General features: G+C 45.2%; 1 protein-coding gene across 1 annotated transcript in view; it reads right to left on the minus strand.

The window, feature by feature from the left end:
* The window catches only part of GIPR (gastric inhibitory polypeptide receptor), a 41,442-nt gene extending 17,842 nt beyond the window's left edge, over positions 1-23,600 (minus strand). Inside the window, 3 exon segments of the mRNA XM_054998956.1 lie at positions 606-724; positions 22,661-22,777; positions 23,489-23,600. Coding sequence (XP_054854931.1) covers positions 606-724; positions 22,661-22,777; positions 23,489-23,600 — 348 coding nt within the window.
* Between the last annotated feature and the right edge of the window lie 760 nt (positions 23,601-24,360).

Consider the following 24,360-nt stretch of genomic DNA (forward strand, 5'->3'; position numbering starts at 1 on the left):
ACAGAGATCTCTCAGTGTCACAGTGTGGAAAAGATGTGGCAGGTCATTTATATCTACTCAGGAGGGGTGGGGTTGAGCTGAGTCATCCTGTAAGAGTTTCCCAGGGTGTGGAATGCTAATGGCGGGAGGCTTCACTGTATCCTGAGGAGGTTCTTTTGCATATGGATTGGTGCTTGATGTGCTAATCTTCTCTGCAGGGCTATTGTGGGATGTGGAGTATTTCGTTAGCCTGGTGTTTTGCAGGGCTGGAAACCATGCTCTGTTCATTCTTAAAATCTCTTCTTTCCTATTGAAATTGTGTTTATGCTTATGAATTTCAATGGCTTCCCTTTGCAATCTGACAAAGTAGTTGGAAGTGTTGTCAAGTATTTTAGTGTCCTGGAATAGGACACTAAAGCAAGTGACACGGAGAGATCTCTGTCTTTTGGTGCTACACCTCTGAAGATGCCAGCCACAGCTGCTGGCGAAACGTCAGGAACTACAATGCCAAGACCACGGCCATACAGCCCGGAAAACCCACAACAACCATGGTCCATTTAACCATTATGTCTCCTTCTCCATGAATATGTCTAGCTAGCAACAAAGCCTGTTTGGGGGGAAAATACAACGGGCTCCAGAAAGGGCCGGGCAGACAGGCCGGGCATTCCTGCCTCCACTGCCTGCTCGGTCTGATCGGAAGTGGAAAGGGCAGCGCAGGCGCACTGGGCCTTCCCAACGCCTGCGCCTGCACCCATATAAAAGGTGAGTCGTCACCAATATGGCTTACCTTTTAAATAGTAGAAGATTCTCCATCTAAGACATTGGTTATCCCTTCTCCATAATGCCATACATTAACTATGTGTTGCAATTAACTTAATGGAGGACGCACTTTCCACCTTGGAACTGGCCTCTCCTGTTCTGCACCCAGAGACAGAGTTGCCGGTCCAGGTTCGGATAGGCCTTCGGTACTTTTAAGAGTTGCCTAGCAACCGCAGGCTGGCTGGCCTTCCGTGAACCCAGCACAACAATTGGCCAGCAGCCTGGGAGGATGCTGAGAAGGGACGGGGAGCTCCCTTTAGGGCTGTCATCGCATGGCCGTGTGTTCCATGGGCCCAGCTGATGAGCCAGCCCTGCAAATGAACAGAGGGACGGCTGGCTGTGCTGGGGCCAAATTTTCTCATCCGATGGGAACGACAGATTCGGGGCAGAGGTTATCACATCAGGAGTATCCCATGAAATTAAACAGAAGTTGCTGATATCTGCATTGGTCCAAAGCAAAATCCAGAAACCAAAATTTTAAAAAGCTCTCATTCTGGCAGCTGTAGAGAGCAAGTCAGAAAAACTGGCATATAAGAGTAGCCCCCCCCCTTAAGAATTACTCTAAGGAAAACAACCAGGTGGCCTCAATCTTACCTCTGCTCTCCTTTGGAGCAACATAAACAGCAAGAGAATTTCAAGGCCCCCCCACATGCTGAGACGGCAGGTCAGGCATTACGCCCATGGAAAGCATCCATCAGGGCTTCCTTTAGCTCTGGGGGCCTCCATCCTCTTCCATCCACACCAAACCAGAGCAGGGGAGAACCATTCTGGGGGAGAAACCATCAAACCAACAAAGAGTGTCAAGCTCAAGAATCTCTTCTCAGCCAGCTGACCTTCAACAAGACTCACATAGGGCTGATTTGGGACCCCCCTGTTGCACCAATATAGATAAAAGCACATGACAATAATCAATACTAAGCAATACTACACCATGTACTTGTATTCTGGATGAACTTTCAGACTTTGCATGACCCGTCTGTGTGTTTTTTTCTGTGTTAGGTAATTCTAACAGGTGTGCTTTAATCTCTTGACAGTTAATTAAAATAGTGGACTCTATCGAGATTAATGTTCCTCTATCAGAGATTCAACCAATGCTGATTGCTCAACGTAACTCTTTCTGACGTTTCTCAGAGATTTATAGTTTTGTTTTGCAAGTTTGAGTATAGCGTCATTTTTTACTAATTGGAAGGTTATACAATAGAAACTATGAATATTCAATGAAGCATCAGACCAATTATCGTTTGTTTGTGCTATCATGTGAATAGACCTTAGATATTTGCATATGATGACTTATAAAAATGCAAATTCAGATAGCATGGCAGAGCTCTGATGGAAGAAATCTCTTGACAGAATTTAGGTGAGACTTTATCTTTACTTATGCATTTCCTAGAAACTTTGACTATGTTAAACTTAGAATTTATTAGGAAATGTTAGCAAACTTATTTCTTATTGCCTTTCTGTGTTCTGTTTTTATAGGATTTATATTAATAACCATTTATATTTTAATTACTTGCTTCATTAAAAAACTAGGGTGTATTTTCAATAAAGTGAAATAAACTCTAGACAGGTGTCTGTGTGTTTGATAAAGAGTTGCATAGCCGTATTGAACCCTGTTTAAATAAATGTACTGATAAACAGGTGGTTCAAAGAACTTAGCTGTTTGACAGGTCTGAAAACTAATTGCTGAAAGCTTTCCAAGAGAAAGATACTTTCCAAGTGAAAGATACATCTTTCTTTTGGTTCGTGGAAGCTTGGTTCAGACACAGGCAAAAGCTCGTTACACCCCCCAGGGGAAAGAGAGGCCTCCGGGGCCACTGAGATGGGAAGGAATAGGGGGTCAACATTGGGGGGGGGTTGCTTACTTGGGGGGGCACATCCCTGGGCCCAGCTGATGGACCAAGGACATCGAATGCTGTGTCTGGGCGATTCCCTGGATGGGAAACCACTGGAAGTCCTGTGTTATAGGAGGCTAGGGAGATGATAAATTAATGTTTTTAAAAAGTATGTGATGTTCCCCCCTCGACCTTGCTAGCACCCTGGCAGAGATCCCTGCTGGCTGCTTCCCGTTCTCAAGGACAAGGGGGTCCCTCAACGGCCCTTGTTCCCGTGCATCTGTCTCTCTCCAGCCCTTTGCCCCAGTGGTCTCAGGCCACAGAGGGAGGCTAAAAACCGAGTGCCCTAAAAATAGGCCTTTCAAAACATCATCTGCTGCTCCTGAGGCTTCTTGTGAGAATGCAGAAGGGTGGGCTGGGGGTGCACGGAGGCGGCAAGGGACAGCGGGACTGGGCTGGGGGTGAGGCGTATGATGCAACTTTGCAGTTGGGCTGGCCTTCTCCCTCTCTGTGATGGACTTACTCTAAGTAGGGTTACCAACCTCTAGGTGGGGCCTGGAGTTCTCCAGGAATTAGAGTAGATCTCCAGACTACACTGACCAGTTCCACTGGAAAAAATGGCAGCCTTGAAGACTCGATAGCATCATATACCCGCTGTGCTTCTCCCCTCCCCAAATTCTGCCTTCCCAAGCAATCCTCCCCAGATCTCCAGGAATTCCCCAGGACAGAGTTGGCAAGCCTAAATCGAACCCTATCCCTCCCTTACTGTTAGCCCACACAGAGAACCAATTTTACACACAGTGTGGAGGGTCCTGAATAGGGATCCCAACTTTGGGTTGGAAAATTCCTGGAGATTTGAGGGCAACTCTAGTCCTGACCCTCAGCATCTCCTGGGGAAAAGATCTTGGAGAATTGGGGCCAGTCAGGAATCAGCTGGCTACGTGGACCAATGGTCTTGCTTGACATAAAGCAACTTCAGATATTCTTGGGAAGGGTCCGTAGCTCATGGGTAGAGCACCAACTCTGCATGCAAAAGCCCCCCCCCCCATTTCAATCCCTCAATCTCAGGAAGCTGATATTAGGAAAGATTGTTCTTCGGCTGAGACCCTGTAGAGGAGGAAATACTAAACTGGACCAAGAATCCATCCCAGTGAAGCAGCTTCATATGTTTAACCTGGAGTCTCTCTACATGAGTCATCTTACACAAAGATGCTCAAATAATGGGAGAACAACACAACAGTGATCGCACCCGGGTATTCACTGCTCAAGATGTATTGAGAGAAACAAGAAACTCTTAAAGCTATAGTCATACAATAAACCTTTTTTCAAAATTCATAAGAAGGTGTATTCAAAGTGCTAGTGCTACAAACATGCAACAGACAATCTTTGCCTGTGCCAAGTAATGGGAGAGGAAATGTTAGCCGGGAAGTGTAGTTTAAAAAGACAGAGGTGGCAGAGATCACTCCTCAGAAGGTTTGTTAATTTCATCTTCACCTCCCCCAAGGGGAGGTGAAATTGACAGAACCAATAATACTGGTGTCCTTTTGCAATCCAGTTCTTCTAAATTAGCAGGCGGGCACTCACAGGAATTAAATTCCCTGAACAACTAAAGTTAGCACATTGGAAAGAAGAATTCTAGTCTTTTCCCTGAATGACTAGTTTTCTATATGTAGAGATTTTTTAACTTCCTTTTTTTTGCATAGAGAATGATTCCTTTGGAATGGTATAAATAAACAAACAAAGGTAAATAAACCCCTATCTTCTTTCTGAATCCCAGTCCAGAATTTTCCACCTCACTGAAAGCAAAGACTTTTTGCTCTAACCACTGCACATACTCCCCCTTCTCCCCCGCCTTTGTCCTTTGGATAGGAAACAAGCTTCTCAGAGCCAGAGGTCCCATCCCTCGCCCATCAGTCTCTGGTTTCCGCAAGATAATGTTTACTTGGCTAAAAGCCGGTGATGGGAAGTAAAAATTGAAAAATCAATGTTAACTTCTCTGGCTGCACTTAAGCAGCTGGAAGCAGCTCACATCCGGCGGGGAGAAGGAGCCGGAGAAAGCCAGCTAGCATGACAGGAAGCCCTACGCTCCACCTGCACCCCCTTTCCTGATACCTGCTTTTGCTGAAATCACAATTCCTCTTCTCCTTTTGGAAATGCCTGAGGAACAGTTCTTCGGGAGGGGCTAGAGGCACCTTTCTTCAGAGTTCAGCTTCCCCTCCAGAGGTCTCTACAAGTCAAATCTTCGAGGGCAGGGGCTGATACATGGAACACCACTGCATAATCCTGAATATAGGCCCAGTGACCAGCAATGTCAACAGATACTGTGGTGTACTAGGATCTGAGGGGTAGGGTTGCCAAGCTCCAGGTAGTAATCGAGAAGGGGGGCAAAATATCCAGGGCTTTTTTTCAGCTGGAACGAGGTGGAACGGAGTTCCGGAACCTCTTGAAAATGGTCACATGGCTGGTGGCCCCGCCCCCTGATCTCCAGCCAGAGGGGAGTTGAGATTGCCCTCCGTGCCGCTCGGCGGTGCGGAGGGCAATCTCAACTCCCCTCTGGCTGGAGATCAGGGGGCGGGGCCACCAGCCATGTGGCTATTTCTCCGAGGGCAACCCACTGAGTTCCACCACCTCTTTCCCCAGAAAAAAAGCCCTGAAAATATCCAAGGAGACTATATGAGCAATAAGCTTATCAACCATAAACGTCAATTAGTCAGTCAAACCGCATAGGCACAATTAAGAGATTCATTTATAGATCACCAACTTTCAAATATCAAGTTCAGCAATGTCCATCCTATATATGATCATTCCTTGTAATCCTCCACCAAATGTCTTTTTATTCCTTTCAAGCAACAGACCGTCGTGGCCGCATAGGTTCCAACTGACGGACAACAATACTCCTGGAGGACGAGCCGCTCCTGGAGAGTTGGCAACTGGTGCGCCAGCGTTAATTACATCCCGTTTCAGTCCATTTTGCTTCTTCGCCAGCCTCTTTAAAGTGCAATATAATCCTTCATGGTCACTTTCAATGCATTGATATCAATTTTCTCTAATCAGAGAAAATTAATTAGATTTTTCTGATTAGAGAAAATTGATACCAATGCATTGGAATTATGCTATGCCAAAGTCTTTCCCCTCCCCAAGACCCTCTTTCTCCAGGTTTCTCCAGGTTTCACCCCCCGGATCTCCAGGAATTTCCCAACTTGGAGCTGGCAACCCTACTGAGGGGTCAGATTCAATTCTCTGCCCTGGGCGACCTTCAGTCACTTGTTAGCCCGGCCTCCCTCACAGGGATGTTGCAAAGATTCAGTGGGGAACGAAAGACCATGGGCGAATCCACATTACTCATTCTAAGTCGCATGTTCCCTGCATTCCTCACGCAATCCCGAGTGCCGGTCACATTACCTCATTAAACAAACGCATTTCATTCGCATTTCTCCCGAAAATGTGGTCACAGGTTTTCAACAGGAGTTTCGTGGTGGCCGTGAACGGGCCAATGCGCAGTTTACGCGGTTTTTTAAAAAACCACCCCCCTTCCTGTCTCTCCAGCCGTTCCGAGAGTTCCTATTGGCTGATTCAACTTGCAAGTGCTCCGTAGTCTGCAAAAGACTGTTTTTGACTTCATAGCATTGGATTTATTGATTATGCTGTTTCTGAATCAAATCTGGTAGTTTGAAAAATCATTTTGGGGTGAATCCATCCTCAGAACGGACTCGCGAAACTTCCTTTTTAACTGTTTTTTATTTTTTTTATTTTATATTACTGTAATATCGAAATTACAATATCCTTATAAGGAAATACAATATCCTTATAAGGCAAGATTGAAATAACGGAAAAGTAATTTAAAAAAAAAGGCAGGAAGATTTGTTCCCTCCCTCAAAAGCGGAAAATGCGGGTGTGGGGTGAATGCGGATTCGGCCAGTGACTATTGGGAACATAATGACACTCCAAGGAAGTGAAACTTCAGTAAAATTCAGGCACTGAACTGTCCTGCATAGTAAATGCCCACGAAAGCTTCCCACATGCTTCCAAATTTCCAAAAAAGAAACAGGAGAGAGCCATCAGTGCTGTCAGTGGGGGAAAGAGAGGCATCATTATCTTCAGTGATGTTTCTTTATAAGGCAAGATCGAAATAACGGAAAAGTGCGCTCAAAAAAATTTAAAAAGATGGGTGGGGAAAAAAGGTCCCGCCCAAAAAAGCGGTTTTCGAGCGGCGAGAAAGACAGATTGGAAGCAGGAATGTGAACGAAGAGGAAAAAATCACGGATTGGAGGCAAACGGAAGATATCCGATAAACATGCGGGTAATGGGTGAATGTGGATTCGACCCATGTAGGCTGCTTTGCCCTTCATGGAAGAAGTGTGGGATAAAAATATAAGAAGAGCCCATTCATCTGAGCTCTTTTCCCATAAGAAGCGCCGGCATCCATGGAGTTTGTGCTTTCAGATCATAACCACTGGCCCGGCTGCCAGCCTCTGCCCGCTCACTCCTTGCCGCTGTTTCTTGAATGTTAGAAAACAGCAATGAATAAAAGGCAGACAGCATCAGGCAGAGTTCCCACCTTAATCCGGGGCCTGGACTTGCACCTGATCTCCTGGCCTACCCCACCTCCGCCATGTTAAAATATATTGCTTAGGGCCAAACTTGACACAACAACATCCTTGCAGCTGCCGCAAAGACAACAATGCCATTTTAAAGTCATTTAAAAAATGCTGCAAGGGCCCGATTAGGATTGCAGCATTTTTAAATGACTTTAGAATGGCAGAGGCATCTTTGTGCCAGCTATGTCGATGCGCTCACGTTTGCTTTGGCCCTGAGATAGGAAATGAAGCTCCCTCGCTGAAGACACCCCTCTACACATTTTGCATGTTGAATATTCTACAAATATATGCTCAGGTGTTTGCAGAATGAAAGTGTAACGTCTGTGTTTGATTTCAATATCTTATATTGGATGGTAAACTTGCTAACTGGCACGCAACAACATTGAACATTTGACTCTACCAGGTAATTCTTATTGTGGTGTTTTTGACCATATTTAATACTTAACATAAGGTGAGTCCAACCGGATCAGACAAAAGGTCCATCTGGGCCAGAGATCCAGAGGAGTTAGCCGTGTTAGTCTGCAGTAGCAAAATAGCAAAGAGTCCAGTAGCACCTTTAAGACTAACCAATTTTATCGTAGCATAAGCTTTCGAGAGCCACAGCTCTCTTCGTCAGATGCATCATCAGTAGCACCTTTAAGACTAACCAACTTTATTGTAGCATAAGCTTTCGAGAACCACAGCTCTCTTTGTCAGATGCAACCGTCAGGTTGCATCTGACAAAGAAAGCTGTGGTTCTCGAAAGCTTATGCTACAATAAAGTTGCATCTGATGAAGAGAGCTGTGGTTCTCGAAAGCTTATGCTACAATAAAGTTGCATCTGACGAACAGAGCTGTGCTTCTCAAATGCTTATGCTACAATGAAGTCGGTTAGTCTTAAAGGTGTATCTGGGCCAGCCCTCTTTTCTCAACAGTAGCCAGCCAGACCGGGAAGTTTACAAGCAGGTTGTTTTTGTTTGTTCCCAGATTTGGTATTCAGAGATAGACTACATCTAAACACGGAGGTTCTACATACTATTATGACTAACAGTGTGTTATTAAAGAGAAGAGCTTAATTCCACTGGCAGATAGGAAAAAGGTCACATCCTATATAGGCGTATGTGCCAACATTTTTGTTTACAAACATTATGCACTCCACCTAGGGTTGCGAACCTCTAGATGGGCCTTAGAGATCTCCCAGAATTAAAACTGGTCTCCAGTCTACAAAGTTCAGTTCCCTTGGAGCAAATGGCAGCTTCGGATGGTAGATTTTATGGCATTATACCCCACTGAGGTCCCTCCCTCCTCAAACTCCACCATCCCCAAGCTCAAATCTCCAGGAATTTCCCAACCTGGAGTTGACAACCCTAATTCCACCCACCCACCTCTCTCAGTTGCATTCTACAAACGCAGCCCACGTTTTATGGGGAAGCCTGCCATATTTTTATTTGTTTTGTTGAAATATTTACTCCTCTGTCTTCTACAATAAACTCCAAAGTGGCATGACAAGCATTTAAAACGATAGCGAAACACAAAACAAAAATGAGCACTAAACCTCAAATCACACAGTGATGCACCAGAACCCCAAATGCAGCTGAGGACAGAACAGGGAGGCAAAGAATGCTGAGAGTTAGTTAAAGCAAAAAAGTGGGTTGGAATGGAATTACCCTGATGAAAGAGAAACCTGGAGGGGGCAATTCCAACTTGTTATGTCCTCCTGTGACTCCTCACAGGTTTCCAGCTTGTTAGATATAAATGCTATCTTTTGGCACCATAAAACCTAGGGCTGCCAACTTCCAGGCGAGACCTGGAGATCTCCCAGAATTACATCTACTCTTCAGGCTACAAAGTTCAGTTCCCCTTGAGGAAATGGCAGCTTAGGATGATAGACTCTGTGGCATTATACCCCACTGAGGTGCCTCCCGTCCCCAAATCCCACCCTCCCCATGCTCAAATCTCCAGGAATTTCCCAACCTTGAATTGGCAACCCTTTTCAAACCAATCCCCCTCCTCTTTGTTCAGCCTGGCCTAAGATCAAGCTTCACTGAGGATCTTTACTGTACTGTTTGGGAAACGATTGCCTTGAAAGCGGAACATTTATTAACAATAAAAATATCCGCATTAATGCGAGCATTCTGGACCTGTCTAGGATTGATCTTTTTTCCCACTGCATTTTGCAAACCATGGCTCTAGAAACCCCACAGCCTTGACGCAGCCACGTTCTATCTGCTTCTCATGGATAACTAAACAAAACATTTTAATTTGATTTTTTTAAAAATGAGAGGGTGCCAGACAGAAACCAGGATCAATCGGAGCAAAGGCCTTTAATATATCCTTAGCTCTGTGCTTTCTCTTAGGTTGATCCAATCAACTACAAAAAGGACGAAACTAAAGAGGATGAAAATAATCCCTTCTTGTAGTTCGGTCTTGTGTATTTATACTCAGAATTAATAGTACAATTCTAAGTCAACTTATTTCAATCTAAACCCGTCGATTAGACTGGAGTAATTTTGCTTAGGATGGTATTGTAAGTCTGTGATTTTGGAGTATCCTTGTTAGCAGGGCCTTTTTTTCTGGGAAAAGAGGTGGTGGAACTCAGTGGGTTGCCAGCACAGGGGGCAACTCTTGGCAGGTACCTGGTACCTGGTACCTGGTACCACATGCACGTGTGCAAAATGTGCGCACGCTCCCAGGACTGCACAATGATGTCACTTTGGGTCAGCTGGAACAAGGGGGGAGTTTTTTAAAGTTTAAATTGCCCTCGGCGAAAATGGTCACATGGTTGATGGCCCTGCCACTGGCACGGAGGGCAATCTAAACTCCCCTCTGTCTGGAGATTAGGGGGCAGGGCCACCAGCCGTGTGACCATTTTCAAGAGGCGCCGGAACGCCATTCCACCGCGTTCCAGCTGAAAAAAAGCCCTGCTTGTTAGTAAGAGACCAGGGGGCTGCTGTGTATGGCCGAATCCTGCAGCTTTTCCCTCCAAACCACATCTTGCTGAAGTTAATGGGGCTTGCTCCCAAGTAATTGTGCACAGGATTGAAGCCTTAGAACATTTAAACCCTGCTATGGAACCCCCACAAGGTGCAGCCAACTTTTAAAAAACGAATCCTAAGAACATAAGAAGAGCCCTGTTGGATCAGACCCGTGGGCCGTCAAGTCCCGCATCCTATCTCACACAGTGGCCAAACACTGGTGGCCTAACAACAGGGAATATAGGCCGAGGTCCTTTTCCAGATGTTGCCTCCCAACAACCGGTATTCAGAGTTTTAATGCCTCTGAATTTGGACATAAATCCAGAGCAGTTAGCCGTGTTAGTCTGTAGTTGCAAAATAGTAGAGTCCAGTAGCATCTTTAAGACTAACCAATTTTATTGTAGCATAAGCTTTCGAGAACCACAGCTTTCTTCATCAGATGCATCTCTTTACTATTCTGAATTTGGAGTTTCCCTTTAGTAGGCACTGATGGACTATTCTCCATGAATCTGTCTAACCCCCTTTTAAAGCTGCCTCCTATGGTCTTAACTAACTTTTCCTCCAGAGTTGATGCTTCTCCCCCTGAAATGAAAAGCTACACCTGCAGATTTCTGCCTGTCAAAAACAGAGGAGCAGGCTAACTATTATTTCTAGCCATTTGGCAACATTACACTGACTTGCAACCTTTCCCACTGGTGGGTGGAAATTCTGGGGAAGCCAGCTCCACTGAACTCAACAGGAGAACAAGAGTTGGGTCCAATAGCACCGTAAAGACCAATTAGATTTCCAGGGCATGAGCTTTTGAGAGTCGAAGCTCCCTTCATGTTTCTTTCCAAGTTCTAGTTTTAGGATCAAGGACTTAGCAGAGCTGGTGTGCTCAGTTACTCTTGGGTCAGACATCTGAAAAAGACTTTAATTTGCTCCTCTACCCCACCCCTCCCTCTGCCAGACAAGATAATACCACTCAAATCCAGTCTATATAAAACTTTGGAAAATAAAAGCAGCTTGGATGAAATTTTAGACATCTGATTCTAGATAACGTTGTACACCTTTTTGTAGTGATGCCAACTGATCAGAAGAAAAACGACCAGAGCCTGCTCTTCTGCCTTTAATGACAGTTTGATCTGCAGAAATCAACTAATCAAATGTTTTGGGGGATAAAGCATTTTAACCAGCTAATGTTTATTGTTCAAGATTAAAGGCACTCGAGCAGGGACCAATCAAGAATTGGCAAATCAACACCCAAAATGGGAAAATTCTTGTCCCTGTGTTTTCCACCTGTTTGGAATCAAGAACTAGAGAAAGAATCGCCATCAGAACTAGGATGCCCCTTCGTGTGCTCTGTGGGGAAAGAATAATAAAAACTGTGCTGTCAAGTCGCAACCAATTCATGAACGCAGACTCAATTGCCAATTGCTGGGCAAGATTTGGCAGCAAAAGTCCAGTTCATGGATTTAGCCCCACCCAAAACACAGGTTGTAGATTTGCCTCTGAAACATGCACCATCATCTAAAAGTGGAGCTCCAAAGGCAAGTCCAAAGTTTAAAATCACCTTAGTACCTTGCTGCAAACTACATCGTTGTTCCCTACATTTAAAAGCAGAGGAGCTCTTACCTGTCAAAGCAAAGAAGGGAAGCAATTGTGTCCCGGCTCCGGCATCTGGCTGCGCACCCAGCGGTGTCCTTGACGGTCTGGAGTTTAAAAGCATCGCCTCCCTTGCCTTGCCAATGGTGGGGAGGGACTGATGAAGAGGAGGCAGAGGAGTGGGGCAGAGAAGCAAGGCAGGGAGACAGGATCCTTTCCACTTTTCCCTGGGGGAAGTTTGCAACATGCCACAGGTCCCCAGGGCTTGCCACGCTGACTCCTTGGCACGTACCCAGTAATGCACACGGGTGTTTTCCAACAAGAGGGGGTAGGTGGGTGGCGAGGAGAGATATGACATTGTGTGATATATTTGCTAATGCAGGGGAGGCAGGCCGTGGGTGTTTACTTTTGGGAGTAGTAGAAGGAAAACAGGCTTTATTATTAGTATTGTCGTTACCATAAATGGTGTGAGGGAGATCCTAAAAGTTTGCAGTCCTTGAAAGGCACAACAGGCAATAAATACTTATATATAACTGGGTTCTAGAAAGTTGTATAAGGGTTTTTTAAAGTTAAAATAACAGGAATGAAAGGGGGAAAGTAACCCTTCTCGTTTGGGAATAGGAGTGCTTCCAAAACAGGATAATTTGGGAGAAGGGTACTTTCCCCCTAATTTCTTAATAGAGAATTTGTTGGTGGGGCCCTTCCTGACAGCTTTTGACCAAGAATCCTGCATTCAGACCAGTAGAGTTTGGCCAGGGTTGTACAGCGGTGATGAGGCAACACTCTGCACTGACTCAGACACACCCTCTTCTTCATCCTCTGCCTCCATGTTTCAGAGCTACGGTTGCCAACTGACCAGAAAAGAATCCGGTCCTGCTCCCATGCCTTTAGGAGCCGTTTGACCTGTGGAAATCGGCAACTGAAGTTTGTCAAGTGACATGCTGGCTGTCGAAAGCCTGAGAGCAAAGGGCACTGAAAAACGTGGCAGCCCCTTCTTGGACTGACCCATAGCATTCAAAGCAAGAGGCAGAAGCCAAACCCTGTCTCCCAACCAAGCCCCGAGGTGGAATTGTGTATGGCAACACCTTTCTAGCTTGCTTGTTTTAAATCGGAGGGCATACATCTGTCTCAGCAACAGGCACAAAACTCTTCTATTGTTTAAGGGCAGACATGGCAAAGCTTCTTTCCCAGCAGGTCCTATCTTACTAAACTCTGCCGGCAATCCATCAGTCTGTGGCTCAGGAGACTATTTAGCAATTATTGCCATTCAGTCTGAGACGTCGGGAGAAAAGAAGTAAAGAATGAAGCAACACGGATGTATTAAGAGCTATACAGCCAGTTGAATGTCGTATGTGCTGCTTTAGAAGCATACCTCAAACCCAGTTCGAGTCTGGAGTGGTGCGTGTCATAAAATGGAAGGGCCGTGTAGTGGTTAAACATTTACCCTTGAATATATAAGATATTTCTGTGTACCAAATCAGGTCCTTGGATAGAGATTTGAAATATTTGCAGAATTTACTTCCTTATCAAGCCTAAGCTTATTTTATCTCTCAAACAACAGAAAGACATAATGTATAACTCAGCATATAATATTGTACGATATGGCACATGAATGAAATGGAAAGGCATAAATGCCTTCGTTCTAGAAGAGCAAAACTTCCATATCAATACTAAAGAAAGAAAATGCAAACTGTTGTACACGCAGTGCTACCTTAGCACACGTATCTTGGTTTTTGCCATAACAACAACAACATTCGATTTATATACTGCCCTTCAGGACAACTTAATGCCCACTCAGAGCGGTTTACAAAGTATGCCATTATTATCCCCATAACAAAACACCCTGTGAGGTGGGTGGGGCTGAGAGAACTCTGAGAGAGCTGTGACTGACCCAAGGTCACCCAGCTGGCTTCAAGTGGAGGAGTGAGGAATCAAACCCGGCTCTCCAGATTAGAGTCCCACACTCTTAACCACTACACCAAACTGGTTCTCATCAAGTAGACAGATAAAAAATAGAAACTGAAAACAGAAAATGTATATTTTGCAGTAAAGAAAAGGACAGAAACACAGTCATACAGTTGCAACAGGACTAGCAGCATGTCTGGATACTGAATTGAACTCTCTTTGGCCCTTTCCACACGTCCTTAAAGGACGACCCACTCACTGAATGCTGGCGGCTTTTCCCCTTGGCTCATTTTCTGGGGGTGCACTTTCCCACGGTCCCAAAAAAGTGCCAAAGAAATGGAAGCCAAACTGCCTGTAACCATTTTGAAAATGGAGACGTCTGGAGTCAAGGGGGAAAGCCGCCAGTGTTTGGTGAGTGCGCTGTCCCTTTAAGGGTGTGTGGAAAGGGCCGTTGACAAGTAGAGTTGCCAACCTCCTGATGGTGGTTGAAAATCTCCCAGAATCATAACTGATCTTGAAAAACTTCTGGGATCTTTTATGAATAAACTCAGTTTGCTAATTGACTCCCGATATGGTGTGCGGTTGGATGTTCAAACCGAAGGCAGAAAATGGAGCTTGAATGAAAATGTTTCGATGAGAAATCAAAAGCATGTCAGGAAACAGAAATGCAAGCAGCAGAGCTGGATGTGGGGGTAGGGGAACAAATGACGCTTGGGAAAGCGAACGTAAACACATTAATAAAATGGCTGGTTTTTAAAGAAAATGACAAAAATTGCGGAAGCTTTTACATCTATTTACGGATTTGGGTTTGGAAAATGTCAAGCTTGTTGTGGAGATGCAAACGGGATCCCAAGGGAAGAAAACATGGTTAGAAATTTTAGAAACTTCTTAAGCAAATGTCTCATCACAGAGACAGACCTAAATTAAAAGGCAGTTTTTTCTTTGCGGTGTTGTTCCTTAACTGAAAGGTTTTAAACATGTCTTAAAACCATCTTGAAGAGGAAAGTCCTGTACTCCTGGTCTCAAACTTTGGCCTGAGTTAAAGGGCTACCTGTCAACCCACACAAAAGGCTAACAATAGTGTCAAAATATTAAAGAGTCCAGTAGTATCTTTAAGACTAACCAACTTGATTGTAACATAAGCTTTTGAGAACCACAGCTCTCTTCGTCAGATGCATCGTGCTACTGGACTCTTTACTATTTTGTAACTACAGACTAACATGGCTAACGCCTCTGGATCTAATACACTGTCAATAATTCTGGCCCAGTTTGCAGGATTATTGTTAAGACTGCTGAGATAACCAGCATGAACTGCTTTCATCTATTTAAAAAAATCTGTGTTTAATTGATCTGCTGCAGAAAGCTAAAATACTCATTTCAGTCACTGATAATTCCCATGATATTCCTGAGAATGAGTCACATTTCTCCTTGGTCTGATGAAGAGTCCTGCATAGTTCAAAAGCTTGTACACCAGCAAAAGTTGTTCCAGTATCTCCTCTGATTTTTTTTCCAGGCTCCTAAAATGAAATACTGTATTGGGCATTGACTTTGTTCACCGTTCTGAACGGGCACTAATCTGTCCAGAAGGGCTATATATAAGCATACTGTTATTATTGTTGTTATCATTACAAATATTTTGAGTCTTTTCTTGAAACAGCCAGATACAAAGACAAAGACATTCAGAGATACACACACATACCCAACTGATCGCTCTCCATTGGGTTTGGTCAGACTGTCCAGGGAAAAATCTGACAACACAATTCTAAGAAGAATTACTCCAGTCTAAGCCCTTGAAATCAGTGGGGCATCTCTCTTTAGGAATAAGCTGTTAATTAGTTTTTCAAGCAGGGCTACATTCTATTTTTTCGTTTAAAAAATTCTATTCATTGGTTTTGTTTAATACAAATGAGTATAGTTAAAGATTTGGTCAAGTATCGTTTACATTCTTTTGCGACTCCATGTATAAGCACATCGGTCTTTGTCATTAAGTGGAGAAAAGAAGACGCATAAAATGCCCAGAGAGGCCAAGAGACGGGGAAAGAAGAGGAGCTTTCAACTTCTTCCCCACACTGGAATTCCAATTATCTCCCCCCACCCATAAATTCTGTAATAGCAGGTATAGCCTCAAATGGTCCTATGATTTCTGATTTGTACTGGGATAGCATTTTTTACTTGTAAATATTTGCATGCTGCGTCATAACATAGTTCTTTAGATAGTGGTGCGGGGGGGGGAGGTTGTTAAAAATTCAATAAGATCAGCAAATTATGAATTCCAGAGGAGGCGCCATGTTCGTTTGTTGGCTGCCAAAACGAACCGGCCGTCTTGGGGCACATCAAAGACATGCCAAGGGTTTTTTTTCCAGGAGGAGGGTTTTATGGGTGAGAGCCCTACAGGAATGGCAATATACATGATCCGGAGGGTAAAGAGAAAAAGATGCCAGATAACAAGAATATCTTTACTCTAAAAAGAGCTGGCACCAGAAGATCTCTGGCCCTGAGAAATTACCCACTTTATTTTCTCTGTCTTGTCTGACCTTGTTCAAATGCTGCAGGTTGCTACCATTGCAATTCAGCAGAGGTCAACTCCCTTCCCAGTCTTTCTAGAGTGAAGCAGACATTCCTCCCCCCCTCCCCGTGCAAACGTATTTTGTTAAAAGGTGTCCACCCTGCCTTTGTTTCGGCAGCTCAACTTTCATGCCAGAAATATAAAAGACCCCTTTGAGGAAAACCCTGTGTGGGCAAAACGCCTGCCAGAAGCCCAGCCAGGACCCATTCAGTGAATTTGCAGAAGAGTGCAGATTTGTATCTAGGCTTGCCCTCTCCCTACACAGGGCATCCTTTGCCCCCAGCCATGCATGGTGGGCCCAAGCAAAGAGCATACAGCGCCATGACAAACTAACTACTGCAGACTAACACGGCTAACTCCTCTGGATCTATGACCCTCGAGACTGGTTGCAAAGCTTGGGTGGAGAACTGGGACCACCACGGCAGAACCGTTTTATATCTTTAAAGGCACCAGCTTTGCAGAGCAAATCAGGCATCGCCGTATTTTGGCAGTCAGAAATGTTCCCTGATGAGGTCTTCAAAATGATCACCATTGGTGAAATCGGTCCGATTTGTATTTGCCGAACAAAGACCTTATTATTCAGCTAGGCTCTCTTCACCGTGCGCTTGAAACCTTCCTACATTTATAGTTTTTTTTTTTAAGTAGCAGTGCACAGCAATCGACAAAACCATCAGCTGTCATTCTGTGCCATCGTTCTATTCAAGGTTCTTGGAATAATAAGCCAAACGGTTAAATTCGGGCTGTGCAATAATAACTCGTTTGCTGTGATCTTGAGCAAGATTCCTTTAGAGTTTTCTTCGGGTTGCCTGGGAAGGGAGCAATTTCAATCACTGCTGCCACCTCTTGTGCAGGCCCTCCACTAGCAAGGGCTTCTTTGATGCTGGAGCGGTAGAGAAGTAGATGTGTCACGGCTATGCAAGCAGAATCAATACCTTGGAGCCTGGAGTATGTTTCAGGGCAAGGCTTCCCAAATGCAATAGACATCTGTGTATAACTGTTGTATAAAATAAAGGTCTGGGAATAGCTACATGTTTTCATCCTTACCCTTTCCCGAAGGAGTTCAAGCAATTAATGTGGGTTAGTCATCATCAACACTTAGTCCTCTGCGAATTTGTCTAGTCCCACCCCCTTTAAAGCCATCTAAGCACCCAAACCACTTTGTCATGTGGCAGTGAGTTTCATAAGTTAATAATAGTAGAGTCTAGTAGCACCGTTAAGACTAACCAACTCTATTGTAGCATAAGCTTTTGATAAAGTTGCATCTGACGAAGAGAGCTGTGGTTCTCGAAAGCTTATGCTACAATAAAGTTGCATCTGACAAAGAGAGCTGTGGTTCTTGAAAGCTTATGCTACAATGAAGTTGTTTAGTTTTAAAGGTGCTACTAGACTCTTTACTTGCGACTACAAACTAACATGGCTAATTCCTCTGGATCTTTAAGTTAATAATGCATTTGATAAATTTCTTATCATGTCCCCCTTTAACTGTCTTCTTTCTAAACTGAAAAAAAAACCAGGCTTATTTCCTCCAGAACAGTATGCAAGATCTCAGCTGAGGCACCACCCTATAGCAAGAGGTCAGGGCCTTCTTGGTCCTGGCACCAACCTGGTGGAACTCTCTGTCTGCTGAAACCCAGGCCCAACAAGATCTATTATCTTTTTGCCAGGCTTGTAAGACAGAGATGTTCTGCCAGGCATATGGTTGAGGCTAGGCTACGGGTGAGCCTTCCTACCAGTCTCCCGTTGGGGGGCAGGGCAGTGCATTCCCCTCCCCGATATTTCCCACCAACTGGACCACTGCTTCGCCTCCATCTGTCACTCCATAGAATATTTGGTTGGGGGCTGGAAATATGGGCTGCCATCTAAACTGTTTTATTACTGAACTGTATATTTGTTTATGGTTTTAATAGGCATTTTATTGTAAATTTTAGTGCTGATGTTATTCACTCTGAGTCAGTTCACGGGGAAGGCAGATTATAAATTTAATAACTCAGTCAAATCAATCAGGAGGGGTTGGGGGTTTTTTTGGTCTTTTTGGCAAAAGACAAATAAGTGGGTACTAGATCAAATCAAGCCTGAATCCTCCCTAGAAGCTAAATTGACAAAACTGAGGCTATCGTACTTTGGCCACATCATGAGAAGACAAGATTCTTTGGAAAGGTCACTAATGCTAGGAAAAGAGGAAGACCTAAAACGAGATGGCTGGACTCAATAAAAGAAGCCACGTCCTCCAGTTTGCAGGATCTGAGCAAGTCTGTTAATGATGGGACATTTTGGAGGTCTTTCATTCATAGGGTTGCCATAGGTCGGAGGCGACTTGACAGCACATAACACACACACACAATCAGGAGTGCAATGGGACTAGAGTCAAGGTTCTAGGCTGTTCAGTTGGGGTGTGTGTGAAGGAGAGGTTAGGAGAGGAGGCTTCCTTCTGCTAACCATGGCATCCCAGCTGGAAAGTGACTCTGAAAAGAACTGTTGTATCAGCACTCTGGACAGCTCTTCTGCCTTTTGGCTAGTAGGTACCCCTGGAAATTGCGCAGGCTTTTAAGTTTCACAGCACACTTCTTCACGAAGAATGGAAAGGCAGTCTTAGGCCACGCATGAAGCAGGCAAGTGTGTGCGCTTCCCCCTAATATTTGCCCTGTTGGTGATGGTCTGTTTGCAACAAACAGCTGAAAAGACGGCCACGGTACAAAGTATCTGGATATAAAGGGAGAGACCGATCAACACGAGGTCAGCTAGACTTAGGCCACTGCACCGCACTGCCTTAATCCATCATCCCCCACAACAGCTGTGGTTGCTTCAACTCCTGCTTCATGCATCATTTTCTTGTAAGCTCGCCTGTGCAACTCAAACTTTAATTTTGCTAAGAATCCCCTGCTGATCTCGCCTCCTAGCAATGCAGCCCGAAGGGACCCGGCTGCTCACCTGGCATGCTAGTGGCATGATATCCCTGGCACAGCTGAGCCAAGCGGAGCACTTCAGCTTAACGAATTAAGGAGCAATTAGGATGCGGGCAGACAAAGGATGGTTAGGTAGAAGCTGAGCCGGATTTAACCTGCTGGGCTTGCGTGCTCGCTTGCGCAGGGATGCTGTTAAGGTGCTTGCTGCAGCCCCGCTGTGGTTCATTTTCCAAACAAGAGACCCGCCTGCCTCTCCAAACCCAAAGAAGAGACGTCTCAGATGGCTCTAATCCTTTTTTCCTGCAGGAAAACCTGCAGCCTCTTGGCCCACCAAGCCCCTCCCTTAATATTATGCATATGCAGAATTAGATTATGCAAGAGGTGGGCAAATTACAGCCTCAAGGGATGTTTTTTAAAAAAATTTAACCAGCCATCTACCTGCACTGGGAACATGGGCCCGTCCCACCAGACTGCAGCACTGGCGCATGGGTTGGTGCTCTGCCCAACACCTTGAGGTCCATGAGACTGAGCAGAGCAAGGTCTGTGACTGCCAGGTCTGTGCCTGCTTCAGAAGGCTTCTGGATGGACACCACCTCTCCCCTTTTCCAGTACTGCTGGCATCCAACTTGAGCCAAGCTACAAGTGATGCCTGACACAGGTTGGACACTTGTCAGCTTCCCTCAAGTTTTGATGGGAAATGTAGGCGTCCTGGTTTTACAGCTTGGCTCTCCATTACAGCTGCAAGACCAGGATGCCTACATTTCCCATCAAAACTTGAGGGAAGCTGACAAGTGTCCAACCTGTGTCAGGCGTCACTTGTAGATTGGCTCTGAGCAGTAGTCACAGTGAAAAAAATTGTCTACCCCCCTCCCTAGGCTTTTAAAGGCTAGAGATGTTTTCTTAGCAGACAAGGCAGGCGAGAAGATGCATGGTGTGAAAGTGGTGGAGGGCTGGTGGCTACCAGCTATAAAGAAGCTGCCTTGTTTTTTCCAGTGGAAGAATACAGAGAGAACGAGGGAGGCTGAGAGCAGGTCCCCATGGAAAGAGACATCAGAATGTTGCTGTTTGGGTGCTCGGAAGGAGCCCTGGCATGGAAAGACTGCCTGCTCATTACGTCTGACTGCTCCTGTCTGCTCATTTTGTCCATTTGGAGATAAACACAATTTTTATAAGAACACCATCCCTTCACAAGCAAACCGACTCTGTAAAAAAGACAGCCTCTTGTTGGAGATGAAAAAGCAAATTAATTTCAAGTGCGGCAATGTTTTCCACTCACTCACGAAAACTGCAATGCATTTGCCTCGTAATTAACTTCCGGCTTTGCCTGCATATAAAGAGAAGGTCATCCATTTACAGGCATGCCCCCGCAAGGGACGGTGGGGGGGGGCAATTTTGCAGGACCAACCAAGGATTAAACTATCAGGTTATTTGCTTTGTTTATTTATTTATTCATGTCCTTTATAGTCTGCCTTTCTCACTGAGACTCAAGGTAGATTACACAATATGAGATTAGTACAGTCAGTATCAAGGACATTTCTATAAGCAATGCCATAGAGTAAATAGACTCAAGTTTGCAAAGGCATAGCGTTAGCAAGAATCCAATACAGGACTGAAGAAATGCTGGAACAGAACGTAAGCAGTTCTAGGACTGACATTAGACAACATGTCGTATGTAGGAGTCCATATTTAAAGCAACAGGTACTATGTAAGGCAACATAGTGGTGAAGTCTACGGTCCCTAACTCAAAATATCTTTCTTTGCAGACATGCTGCTTCTCAAGCTGGACTGAACAGAATAAGCAAAAGGGGAATGCAGAGGGGACAATATTCGCAAATGCAACTTCACAAGCCAAGAAAAGCCCTGCTGGATGAAATGCAGGGTCCAGCATCCCGTTTCCAAAAGCAGCTCAGAAATAGGATATGAGAACAAAGCTCTTCTCCTGTTTTTTATTCCTACCACCTGGAACTCAGGTTATAGTGCTTCTGTACATGGGGATTCCACTGAATGAACATAGTAACGGCTCTTGACAACTCATAACAGAGGATTAACATTTCCGAGCCCTTCCGAGTCAAGTTGCCAACTGACTAGGGACGGAAGTCTACTTGACTTCTTCTGTTGCCTTATCCACAGCTGGATGTACAAAATCTAGCAGGAGAAGTTTTTTTCCAAACTACATGGATCAATAAAGTACACCCAGCAAGCTGTTGTTAAAAGTACAAGTGCACAGGTTACTAGAACACAGTGGCAAATGCGCTCCTATCTTGCGGCAGAGAGTTCCAGAGTCTGAAGAAATGCTTCCTTCGGTCTGCCTATCCTGAACAGTGCTGGAAGGATGATAAGAATCACCAATTCTGCTCCAGCCCTTATTCCTAGTTTTTAAATCTTATAAACACACTGCTTCATATCCTGAAATCTGCCTCAAGTCTCCGCAAAAAAGGCAGATTTTTAAGTAAATAAATAATACTATAATACCATCATAAATAGTACACACCTCTCTCTAATCTCTATCCAGTATGCTTTTCTCTTCCACATTTTCTCCAAGAAGCTGGCCTGCGTGGTTTTCCCTTCACCTATTTTGTTTTGACAACCACCTTGTGAGGTAGGCTAAGCTGAGAGAAAACGAATGGCCTGATGGATTTCATACCTGAGCAGGATATGAACCCAGGTTTCCCACATCCTATTTGCCCCACTACAGGACACTGTCTCTGATCACTGAATAATCACAATCTGTCCTCACTAGAAAAGGCCAATGGTAGGGTTGCCAGCTCCAGGTTGGGAAATCCCTGGAGATTTGCAGGGTGGAGCCTGGAAAGTGGCGTGCAGGGTTTGGGGAGGGAAGGGACCTCAGCGGGGTATAATGCCATAGAGTCCACCCTCCAAAGCAGTCCTTTTTTTCAGGTGAACTGATCTCTGTGGCCTGGAGATCAGTTGTAATTCCAGGAGATCTCCAGCTACCACCTGGAGACTGGCAACTCTAAATGGAGAGGGGCACACACACACACACACCATCCCAGGTTTGTGCTTCCACTCCCAGCCATAAATATTGGCTTCTCTGGACACAAAATTGTCACTCCGGTTGCTATATCGACAGCAGTTCTGTAGCCAGACTTAATTGCTGCACTTTGGCATTTTCCCTCTCCACTCAGTCCTACGAGCTCTTCCTGGCGCTGGCCCCTTTCTCTCCAACCCACAAGGGGCGAAAGAACAAAGAGAGACCAATTTCCAAGGAAATCAATCCCTGACACCTCAGGAGCAATTCAAAGGGCTTCTCTTCTTGCCGGAATCTCACCCACAAACCCTTTTCTTCGTTTCTAGAGAAGTGACCAGCCACTTCGCCCCAAACTATTTTTTCTGAGGAATAGCGGGGTGAGGGAGGGTTGGCATTGTTGTGCCTACAGGGGTTTTGAAATGACACAGCCAGCTTTTCAACAGGTTTCTGAAAGCAATTTGAATTACAGCACTGACCAGAATCCCAAAATACACACCTGCATTTAATTGGCACACAACCCAAACGATTCACCTGCCAGTTTTTGCAAATCAGTCCTCCGTGGGAAGGCACAAGGACAGATCCAGAGTTCTTCTTTGGGCAACCCTCCACACCAGCCTTCTGGCTCTTGAGCTGTGGGTCGCAAAGGACCTGCAGGAGGCCAAGTGGGAAAGAGAGTTCACCCACTGGGGTTTGGGGGAAAACCTGCAGCCTCTTGGCCCACCAAGCCCCTTCCTTTCAGGAGTCATGAGTGGGGGTGCTGATTCCCTCTTCCCTTCTCTCTCTCGGAGGCAGCAGAGGACACATTTCTTAGATGAGCAGAAGGGCAGGAAGCATTGCCAACTGACCAGGTGAAAAAGCAGCCAAATGTTCCTGTGCCTCCAGCCCGCACAACTCACAGCATAAAGAAGAACAGCTTCTCTTCCAGAGCAGTTAGCCATGTTAGTCTGTAGTAGCAAAATAGTAAAGAGTCCAGTAGCACCTTAAAGACTAACTAACTTTACTGTGGCATAAGCTTTCGAGATCCACAGTTCTCTTTGTCAGATGCACCTGATGAAGAGAGCTATGGTTCTCGAAAGCTGATGCATCTGACGAAGAGAACCGTGGTTCTCGAAAGCTTATGCTACAGTAAAGTTAGTCTTTAAGGTGCTACTGGACTCTTTACTATTTAGCTTCTCTTCTGCCAGCAATTTGCCCGCCAGTCATGCTTGCTGTTAAGGGCCAAAGCACAGGGACTCAGTAAGAAAGATGGCAACATGGGCCAGAGCTTGCCTTTACATGTGATTGTGCCAGGGTTTCTTTGTTTGCTAGAGGGAAAAGGGTGCTATAAGGCAAGGAACACCTGTGCCACTCATTACTTACCTGTCCGATCCAACAGCCAGAAGGAAACCTGCCTTTTATCTGCTTGGGGCTGTGCAACAGAGAGCAGGCCTGGACGCAGAGAACGAGCAGGGGAAAAGCTCTCCTTGGTCATCAAAGCAAGCTCTTCTCCCGAGGCACAAAAGAGCTTGGACACCTGAGTCCTCCTTGCCGTCTACATCTAGCTTTTGTTTAACTCTCTCTACTGACTCACACACCAGGCTAAAGTTCTCACAGGCAACGAAGGTTCTAATCCTGGTCAAACTTAATGCAGTTGGTCCTGGGAACAACCAAAAGCCCCCTGAATGATGAAGGGACATTCTCCGTGGCCTTTCCGAGATCAGAACCCTCCTATCGTTGGCCTCCCCTCTGTCCCTGACCCAGCAAAGACTGAGGTCTGGTTCTCACATGCAGAATAAGGGGATGGTAATTTGCTTATGTATGTTCAAAAAACTCCCTGCCAATAGAAAATGAGTGCAGCAAGAAAAGAAAGGAGGGCAGAACCTCTCTCTCTCCATGGCTTTTTTTCTACCTGCAGGGAGAGGATTTTTAAATACACTTAGAGCTAAAACCTACCACCTGCAGTTTGAAGTGCATTTTGCCACTTCTTCCGTGTGTGAACCAAACCTTCATTCTGGAACAATCCCATGAGAGGGGTCGAGGCGATCATAACTTCTCTAGAGTCTGGTTATTAGTACCGCCTGGAAGAGGGTGGGTGGGATAAATAATGCTGTGGACATGGGGAAGGGGGGAAATGGAGGATAGCCCATTGGTTTCAAACATCAATTTAATGTATTGTCGAAGGCTTTCACGGCCAGAGAACGATGGTCGTTGTGGGTTTTCCGGGCTGTATTGCCGTGGTCTTGGCATTGTAG

Source organism: Eublepharis macularius, chromosome 15, assembly GCF_028583425.1.
Source record: "Eublepharis macularius isolate TG4126 chromosome 15, MPM_Emac_v1.0, whole genome shotgun sequence".
Lineage (NCBI taxonomy): Eukaryota > Metazoa > Chordata > Lepidosauria > Squamata > Eublepharidae > Eublepharis > Eublepharis macularius.